Source organism: Oryx dammah, unplaced genomic scaffold (genome assembly GCF_014754425.2).
Source record: "Oryx dammah isolate SB20612 unplaced genomic scaffold, SCBI_Odam_1.1 HiC_scaffold_2, whole genome shotgun sequence".
NCBI lineage: Eukaryota > Metazoa > Chordata > Mammalia > Artiodactyla > Bovidae > Oryx > Oryx dammah.
In genome coordinates this window covers 169,064,235-169,074,757 of record NW_024070186.1, presented here as the reverse complement: position 1 = coordinate 169,074,757, position 10,523 = coordinate 169,064,235, and the positions used below count along the sequence as shown (strand labels likewise).

Genomic DNA, 10,523 nt, shown 5'->3' with positions numbered 1-10,523 from the left:
AGAAGGGGACGATGGAGGATGAGATGGCTGGATGGCATCACGGACTCGATGGACGTGAGTCTGAATGAACTCCGGGAGTTGGTGATGGACAGGGAGGCCTGGCGTGCTGCGATTCATGGGGTCGCAAAGAGTCGGACACGACTGAGCGACTGAACTGAACTGAATACTGTTCTTGGATTCTTACCACTGCTACTTCTTACGGACCATGCTGCAACTTCACTGCCAAAATTATAGCTGCAGACTCCCAACTAACAAAATTCACTGGAGGCAGTTTACTCGGAAGAGAAGGAACATGAAGAATACATCCTGTAGATTCAGAGACCAAGAAAGGTCCTTAATCAGGGCTGGGGTAAAGGTCACACGAAAGGGATTGAAGGCAGGGAGCAGAAACTAGCTCAAAGGGAGACTAGAAGGAGAGAACTTTTGAGATGAAGGAAACCTCACCAAATGAGCGAATCCTGTATTTCCTGAAGTATGTGCTGTGTGCTGCTGCTGCTAAGTCACTTCAGTCGTGTCCGACTCTGCAACCCCATAGACGGCAGCCCACCAGGCTCCCCCGTCCCTGGAATTCTCCAGGCAAGAACACTGGAGTGGGTTGCCATTTCCTTCTCCAATGCATGAAAGTGAAAAGTGAAAGTGAAGTCGCTCAGTCGTGTCCGACTCCTAGCGACCCCATGGACTGCAGCCTACCAGGCTCCTCCATCCATGGGATTTTCCAGGCAAGAGTACTGGAGTGGGGTGCCATTGCCTTCTCCGTATGTGCTGTATACCACTAGCAAATGCAAGACAAGTTTAAGTAGTACATGCATAGGGCACTAATTAACATTGTCACGTGGGAAATGATTCCCTTTTCACTTTCGTCAGTCCATTTGATTACTTCAAAGAGAAAGTCTCCATTGGGGGCTAGAATATCTTCAGCAACTCTTGAATGTCTGCTAACCTGTTTTTAATAAAGAAAAGGGCCTCCCTGATGGCTCAGTGGTAAAGAGTCCGCTTGCTAGCAGGAAAAGCAGGTTCGATCCCCGGATCAGGAAGATCCCTTGGAGAAGGAAATGGCAACCCACTTCAGTATGCTTGCCTGGGAAATCCCACAGACAGAGGAGCCTGGCAGGCTACAGTTCATGGAGTCGAAAAGAGTCAGACACGACTAAGTGACTGAAAAACAACAATAACAATAAAGAAAAGGGGAGAGAAAGAGAGGAGGGAAAGAAGGAAGAAAAGGGGGCAGCAAAGGCCAGGCTCAAACCCTTCCATGGTCAATAGTCTATAATTAGAACTTAATAATTTTACACTTACTTCCTGTTTAGGATGGCTGCCACTGAGGAATACTGGTTTTCTATTTATGATACTGGCAGGAAGTTTTCCTTTCAGAAGGTAAATGTATTAAAAATGCACCAATTTATCACTGAAATTAAGCAGGTCTCCAGGGTAATGTTAGCAAATAACACTTCCTGCTCCACTGACTCTAACACCAGCATTTTTTATACATTCTTAATTCAAAGCCACTAGACTCAGGACACATAGAGCCATATACTAAATAAATGTCACTGAAGATTACAAGGGAAGGTCTAATATTCTCTAAATCTGACTTCAAATAACTTATTTATTGAAGTTAGAACACTAATAATGAAAACCCATAAGACATAGAAAATACTATATGCATGAAAAATGGCCCTCATATTATAAATAACTATGCATTTCCCTCCACTCCCACTTGGAAAGAAATGAGTCTGAGGCCTTCTTTTGTCAGAAATGTCTTGGAGTTCTGTGTATTTAATGCTAGATGGTTGTTGTGTACATGTTTAACAAATGCTGATCTCTTTTCATCTTAAGTATCAGTGCTGTTTTCTGGCTGTTTCTTTTTTAGGTGCATGACAATGCTGTTTACGTGGTCATTAAAGCGTTACAAAAAGCGCATCAATTTAGGTACAAGTACTGTGACAGGAACACACAGACATACCAAAAGTGTGTTGCAAGTACACAGATAACTAACATCAACAAGACATTGACCAAGCCCCATGGTGTTTACTCTACAGTGGGGAGCACTGGGATTGCAGCCAAGAGGCTGAGAAGACAAGCACTGAAACCCCCATCCCTGCTTCGTCTAGCACAGAGCCTCGGTCTGCACAGGGATCCCACAGGAGGTCTTCTGGGCATGATTTCATTTTTTCATTTTCAGAAAGCTTGAAAATCTTGATCTCTCCCCAATTCCCCACGTAGCAAATGGAAGACTAAAGCCCAGAGGGATGAAATGCATGGTACACATCCCCAGATCAGCCAGAACTAAGGAATAAACTGCTGGTTTCCCTGATCCCACGACGTCAGAGTGCAGAGATGAGGAGGCAGAATGCTGAAGTCCAGCATTCCAGGAAGGACCTTGGACCAGACCACATTTAGTTTCTGACAACAGAAGACCTCGGGGTCTCTCCGAGGCTCCTGTTAATTAGCCAAACCCTTGAGGGACAGATTGAAAACTTCTCGCCTTAAATGCAAATCTCTTCTCTGTCAGTTCCCCTCTTTGGACTTCCACTAAACTTCCTTCATGGTTCAGTGGTAAAGAATCTGCCTGCCAATGCGGGAAATGCAAGTTTGATCCCTGGGTGGGGAAGATCTCCTGGAGAAGGAAATGGCAACCCACTCCATATTCTTGCCTGGGAAAATCCATGGATGGAGTAACCTGGCAGGCTACAGTCCATGGGGTGGCAAGAGTTGGACGTGACTTAATGACTAAACCACCACCACCAAACAAATCAAACTAGTAGGAAAACTGTCTTTGTTGGGACATCCTTTAGCTACGAGAACCAATCTGAACACCCAACTTGGGGGATCATGAATGGGGGATGAATGTACCACAGTATCTGGGGAGGTGGTTTGGAGGGACAGTGGGACCCAGAAATGCTCAGGGAGCTAAAAGGTCATAGGACTCATGGAGTTTTGAGGGTGTGGGTGGTAAGGAGGTCTTGGTCTTTGCAAGTTGCAACAGCCCCCTCAGAGTGTGTGGTGGGGTGGGCTCACCAACAAAAGGAGGATGGAAACAACTTCTACTACTGCAGAAAGACAGGAGGGAGGAAGGTAAAAGAACACAGGTTGCACTTGGGAAACAAGACTGTCATTCAACAGTGACACATTGAAGGCACCACCCACGCTTATGACATTTTCAGTCCAAAGCAGTTGAAATTTGGCAGCGGCGGCGGCAGCAACAGGCTGAAAGGGAAGGGAGTCAGGGATAGACAGTTAACAGAGGACCGGGTTTTGTGTCTGTTTCTTGTCTCAGAGGCTAGGGGGCAATGCCAGAAGTCACAGGCTCCGTGTCCCCTTCTGGCCTCTCGTTGACATCTCAACTGTGAATTTTGTTTGTTCTTGATGACGTTGTTGATTTCCTAGGTCTTGATAATGTTGGACAAAAATTACTTTGCTGTTCTTGTCTGTTTGGTAGTGGGATTTTATTGTACTTTTCTTTTTTAAAAAATAGTTATTGAAGACTCTCTGGACCCTCTTCCTGCCATACAAGCCTACCCCTCCCATTTCCACGGTCTTTATGGGAGTTGTCTAAAAATGGCCTCTCTTTCCCATCACTGTAGGTGGGTTCAGGGTCTGTTTATTTTTTGTGAGTTTGACTGTATGTTGTTTTTGCTTCCAACCTTGATGATATGAAAAGTACTAAAAGCATGGTGGTGGTGGTGGGGTCCAGTTACTACCTCATGCTTAGCAAAGTTCTGTGTCCATATCACTACTTCCTGGGATTAGGAAATGCTTATCACGGGCACGCATGACCCCTTTTCTCTACCCCACCTTTTCCACCCTTTTCTTACTTTTTCACCCAGAAACAGACATGTGGTAAATGGTATATGTGCTCAACTGGACAATTTCTCTAAATTGTGCTACCTTTTTTTTTTTTTTTTCCATCATGGATTTCAGTTTCAAGTTAGGAGGAAAAGGAAAAATCAGCCCCATGGTTTGGGCGTGTGAGTCGGCCACCTCAGCCCTGAAGTTGAAAGAGGGTGTCTCCATTCCCCCTTGGCTGTACCATGGACCGTCCACGCTCCAGTCTTGCTCGGCTGCCCGCCGACACATGTTAGGCAGGACGCAGGAAAAGCATGATTCCATGTCACCAGGAGGTTTATCATCAGTTGCTGTGGAGGATGAGTGTGTAGGTGGGTGTGCTGGCGGGGGACAGGGAAGACGTGGGCTGGGGTATTTTTTTGCCTTTCTCAGTTGAGTGTGGTCTCCAGGATGTCCCCTGTGGCGACAGCTCAGACAGTCACTTCCGTTTTGCTGTTGGTGATGAAGTATGGCTGTGGGGTTGGGTAGTGCGGGGTGCGAGTTCCCAAGGGGTCGCTGGAGCCTGACTCAGCCGTGCCAAGCTTGCCCTTGTTCCCATAAGCCTGTTGCCGCCGGAGAGACTGATCCTTGGGGTCCCAGCTCTTAAAGTTGGCAGTGGAGTTGTAGGCCAGGGGGTGGGGGGGCGTCTTGTTGGTGCGGGACTTCTGTCCATTCTGCTTGGCAGGGCCGTGCTCAGGGCTGAAAGCCCGTGGCTCATCCTCCACTCTTACAGGATGCAGAGGTAAGTTCCCCTTGGCAGCCAGCTCAGCCAGGTGCCGTCGCTTGGAGTAGAAGTCATCGTTTACCTTGTCGGCTGTACAATGGGACAGGTAGGTGGACGAAGGAGGGGAAGAGAGAGCAGAGAGAGGGAGAGAGAGGAGAGAGAGAGAAAGACAGTTAGGGATCGGCCAGGTCAACCCAAGAACAGCATCTCAGTGGGCCAACAGTCCAACAAGACACACACTAGAAACACCACCTGGAGCAGACAGAAGGAAGGAAGACAAACGAGACCACGATCAAGAAAGTGAGGGCATCCCCAGTGCAATCTCTAGCTTCCCCCACCTTGATCCTTCTTCCCTCACCATCACACCTAGCACTCTGCCCTCCTTGCCTTTCTCATAAAATACCAGTGTTGTTTCATCATTATGAAAATGATAGCTCCCCATTAGAGAAAATATTGAACACCCTGAGAAATATTCACATCTATCAGCAACTGCGCAAAACAATCGATATCAATACTTGTGTATATTTCTTCTTGGTTTTCCCAACAGCTTCATTTGGAATTTGTATTAGCGCTTTCGTTTTTGCTTTCTGCAGTTAAGCAGACTGGTGTTCAAATCCCACTTCTGACACATACTAGCAGTGTAACTTTGATATCAATAACTTTTTTTACCATCAGCATCTGCACCAGGAAATTGGCTTCAACAAAAAGGCTGTTTTATAGGTTTGTTTAGTGGGTTAAGTGATATGACATACGCAGTGTGCTTAGATGTTAGTCACCATTATTATCATCATTGTTATGAATAATTATAATTTCCCATGTAACTTTCTAACTAGCATTTCTTCATATTTTTATGAATCATTAACAAAGAGCACTCTAATACCTACATAATATTTCAGTGAGCAGAACTACAAAAATCAATCAATTGTCCTACTGATGAACATTCAAGTGGTGCCAACATTTTGCTAATATAAATGAGGGTGAAATGAGAATTTTCTAGACTAAAGCTCTCTTTGTATTTAGAATTTTGAAAGGAAAATAATTCTTAAAATATCTTTCAGTCTATGTCAGGGGATGGAAAACTATAGCCCATAGATCAATCTAGCTCCCACCGGTTTTTGTAAATAGTTTTACTGGAATCATCCCCAGATCCATTCTGTTACCTACTGTCTGTGGTCGCTTTTGCTCTGCAGTAGTAGATTTGAGTACTTGTGACAGAGACTGCATAGGTTACATAGCCTGAAATATTTACTATCCAGCCCTGAAATGAATTATCTGAAGTAGAATTACTTGGCCAAAGGGTACAAACATTATTAAGGCCCTTTATACATATTGACAACTATGCTACAAAAGAATTATACCAATTTCCACTTCATTCATTACACTTTAGAGCACTGAATGACTCTTTATTTTTGTTTGTTGTTGTCTCTTCCTTCCTTCCCTTCTTCCTTCTTTCCTTTCCTTCTCTCTCAACTTATTTAATACGTTTCTGAGACTTTTAGATTTTATTTTCTCTCACAATTCTTTTATTAGGAGAGCCTCTATACCTTTAAAATTACCATGTTAGCAATAAACTTTTGAACTTACATCTCCCAGGAGCCCAGAAAAATGTGCTGCTCTTTTATTCACACTTCTAACATCTCATACTGTTCCATGTATGAATGTATGTAAATTCATGGAGGTCATTGCCCATCTATGTTTATTTTCTCATTTGATCCTTTCAACAACTACAAGAGGTGGTAAAGATGGGGATTATGACATCTGCTTGACAGATTAGGAAATTTTCAAGCTAAGGCATGTGACATTAACTGAGGTTACTCACAACTAGTGATTGAGCCAAAGTAGAACCTAATTCCAATAGATGCTATTTGATGTTTTTGGAAAATTGCAGAGGGAAAGGTTTGCTTTCAGGACTGAGCAGACATATATGGCCCCCTGCCCCCCTCTGCATCTGTATCAGAAAGCACTCATTGAGCTCTTTCCTAGTAGGTGCAGCCTGTACTTAAACTCCTCAGCACAATGCCCCAAGAAGCCACATGTTAATTTCTAGGCTCAATGCAGTTTAGGTTGGGTTTCTGTCCATGTTTAATACAAACATCCCTGCATAGTGCAATCTTTCAAGAGAATGCTCCCCTCTTCCTTGAATTGTAGAGCTGCATGCAGACACAGAATATCAATGCCAAAAGGAACCATGGGATAGCTACTGACATGGGAATGAGTTTTTAAGTTAATAGTAAAACTGCTGTCTTCTAGAGGAAAGTTCTAGGTTTCCAGTGCCATAATGCCCCAACAGAAGGATGCTCTGACACCATCTCCTTGGACTTCAAAATTCATATATCCAGTTATCTTCAGGACAGAGTCACTGGCATCTCCCACTCAAGGTGGCCAAGCCTGAATACATCAACACCACTCAGTCTGTTCTTCAGGTCCTTCCTTCTGTTGAGAGTGGGAACACCATACTCTCTGGTTACTCAAGCCAGGAACACAGGAGCAGGTGCTGATGTCATCTTCCTCTTCTCCCCAGCACAACTGCTAACCCATAGGTCCTTCCAGCTGTACCTACCAAATGTTCCTCTAGCCTATGCAGCCAAAGGCATATTTCTAAATGCAAAATTGACCATCTACCAAAACCTCTCCAAGCAGTTTTGTTTAGTCACTCATCAAATAGGCATGGGCCAGGTGACAGACACTGGTAATATAAGGGAGAATCAGAAAAAGACAAAGTCCCTGACCTCAGGGAGTGGATATTCTGCTAGGGAGGATGGAAAGTAACCAAATAATCCCACAAATTACATCAAAGTAGAAATATGATAAGTGTTGTGAACTGTCAAGTCTTTTGAGTCTTTATAATAAGGTCTCTGAGCTGGTCAGAGAACCAGAAGTTGGAGCTGACATGTCTCACCCCTTCATTTACACCAGATGCTCTGATATTCATCTTTCAAGACTAGAGCTAAGGTGTCATTTCCTGATTCCCCCAGATCCCTCAGCAACCCCTGTTCTATCATAGCACTGACTGTGCTGTTTTATAATTTTCCATTTTCACATGTATGTGCTCTCATTAGACTGTGAGTGCTTTGAGAGCAGAAACCTTATCTTTCCGTCTGCGTGGCTCAGTGGTTCTCCATGCTGGCAGTGCATGGAAACCACACGGGAGAACTTTTAGAGCATTCACTTCTTCTTTTTCCGATTTAGGTTCCTTCTAATTCTTTTTCTTGTGTGATTGCTGTGGCTAGGGCTACCAATATTATGTTGAATAAAAGTGGCAAGAGTGGGCATCCTTGTCCTGTTCCTGATTTTAGCAGAAATGCTTTCAGCTTTTCACCATTGAATAGGATGTTAGCTGTGGCTTTGTCATTTATGGTTTTTATTATGTTGACATATGTTCCCTCTCTGCCCACTTGCTGGTGAGTTTTTGTCATAAACGGATGTTGAATTTTATCAAAAGCTTTTTTTTCCCATCACTGACTCAATGGACATGAGTTTGAGCAAACTCTGGGAGTTGGTGATAGACAGGGAAGCCTCGCGTGCTGCAGTCCATGGGGTTGCAAAGAGTCAGACACAACTGAGCGACTGACCTGAACTGATTGAGATGACCCTGTGGATTTTATTCTTCAGTTTGTTAATGTGATGTATCACACCGATTGATTTGCAGATACTGAAAAATCTTTGCATCCCTGAGATAAATCCCACTTGATCATAGTGTATGATTTACAGATTCCTGGGTCCCTCCCCCAAACAATTTCATCAGAATCTCTGAGGGCGTGGTCCAGGCTTTTTTTTTTTTTAAGCCTCCCTGGTTGATTCTAATATACAGCCCAAGTTGAGAACCAAGTTGAGATACAGTCCTTGTGTCTAGCATGCTGCCTGTACATATGGTGTTTTTTTTTTTTTAATTAAAAAAGACGTGATTACTCATTTTATTTTTCTTATCTCCAGCTGCCTCCCAGCTCAGGCACCCTTCCTTCATATAAAGTTTGACAAAGTCAGATCCCTCCATGACAGGTCGTTCTCCAGGGCATGTGTCACAGCTGCCTTTCTACATTCGTTTATTCAGTTCATTCATTATTGTCTAACTCTTCCACTAGAGTTTCAAGAAAGAGAGCCCAGGTCTGATTTCATCCCACCATTGTATAAGCAATGTCCAACCTAGTTCCTAACAGACGTTAGATATGCAATAAATATTCAGTGAAAAAATTATGATCAAAATACAAAGCACAGGTAATATCAGGACAATAGTAGGAGTGGAAGTTCTTTTCCCTCTTTTAGTCTCTTGCTAAAAGTCTCACCCACCATCATTCTGCACCCCCAGCATCATTCAGAACCATTTATCCCCATATTCCTCTTTCCAATCAATGGACTAGTCTAAGGTCAGCTCAGATCAAGGGAGGCATTTGAGGCTTCCTATTTCTGACAAACCCAGGAAACTGATTAGGAAGCAGGTGTGCCAATAAATTGGCAAGTTGATATCCTCTCAAAAAGTTCTAGATAAAAAAAAGAAAGAAGGCTGAGCACCAAAGAATTGACTGCCTTCAAACTGTGGGGCTAAAGAAGACTCCTGAGAGTCCCCTTGGACTGCAAGGAAAACAAATTAGTCAATCCTAAAGGAAATCAACCCTGGATATTCATTGAAAGGACTGATGCTAAAGCTGAAGCTCCAATATTTGGCCACCTGGTGTGAAGAGCTGACGCATTGGAAAGGACCCTGATGCTGGGAGGGATTGGGGGCAGGAGGAAAAGCAGACAACAGAGGATGAGATGGCTGGATAGCATCACGGACTCAACGGACATGAGTTTGAGCAAACTCTGGGAGATAGTGAAGGACAGGGAAGCCTGGCATGCTGCGGTTCATGGTGTTGCAAAGAGTCAGATACAACTTAATAACTGAACAACAAAAATAGTCATAGAGGCAACTCTTGCCATATCAGCGCTGGTGTGAGAAGTAGCCCCCACTAAGAAATCATGGAGTCCCACATGGAAAACCTACATCCTTCTCCACACTCAGCCCTGAATAGGTCCTTTGGGGAACTTGGCACTGGGAAGCACCTGAGCTCTGAAAATGTTTGGTATATGGTGCAAAGGTGGGACAGAAAAGTCTGTAGGCTTTGGAGTCAGAACCTGAGTATATGAGATGTTGGTAATTTCAACCTCTTATATTGCTATTTCTGTTGGTGTAAAATGAGGATAAAATAAGTAATCTGAGGTTTATTGTTAGGAATAAATTATATGAGACATAGAAGCTATATAGCATAATTCAAAGAGAGTAACTATTCAAGACATCTATTTTGTCTGTCTTCTGGTTTATGAAAGAGGCACTGGATTAAATCCAACATTTACTGAGCACTCTGTGCCAGACATCCTGCTAAGCACAAAGGAAGCAGTCGTCCAAACCAACCATCCTTCCTTCCTTCCTTTCTTCTTTCCCTCTTTGCTTCCTTCCACGTGCCATGTGTGATGGATGCCTAGTTCTCATTATGAGATGACATAAGAAGGGGCCTTTTTCACTTGGGATGAGGGGCTGGTTAGGGAATGCATCCTTGTGGATGCTGTTTTAGGTGGCATCTGAAGGTAAAAAGTAGCAGAAACAGCACCCAGGTGAAGGCACATAGAGTGTATTGCAAAAGTAGCTGTAATACTTTGCAATTTCTTCCAGTAGGAAGTAGAGTTATATTCCACTTTTGGAATATAACCTGACCTTGTGATTGGCTTTAATCAGTAGACTGTAGCAGAAATGATGTCATGTGTATCCCAAATCTGTGCTTTTAGAAGTTCTACTGCTTCTGCTATCAGGCTCTTGGAACCTTGCCTCCATGTGCAAAAAGAAGCCCAGGTTAGCCTCCTGAAGGATGAAAAACCTGCATTCCAGTTGCCCACATTCACCCAGCCAACAGTAGCCTGGTACCTGCCAGATACCAAGTGAGGCCATCCTAGACCATTAGCCCACCTGCCATTAGCCATACAGATACCAAACAGCCATCAGCCC

At 43.8% G+C, this 10,523-nt stretch overlaps 1 protein-coding gene across 2 annotated transcripts in view; it reads right to left on the bottom strand.

The window, feature by feature from the left end:
* Window positions 1-2,711: 2,711 nt before the first annotated feature.
* SHISA9 (shisa family member 9) overlaps window positions 2,712-10,523 on the bottom strand; it is a 351,916-nt gene continuing 344,104 nt past the window's right edge. For both annotated transcript variants that reach the window (XM_040230679.1, XM_040230688.1), the window contains one exon: window positions 2,712-4,636. In XM_040230679.1, the coding sequence (XP_040086613.1) occupies window positions 4,254-4,636 (383 nt within the window). In that variant the 3' untranslated portion in view covers window positions 2,712-4,253. The remainder of the gene's footprint in view (window positions 4,637-10,523) is intronic.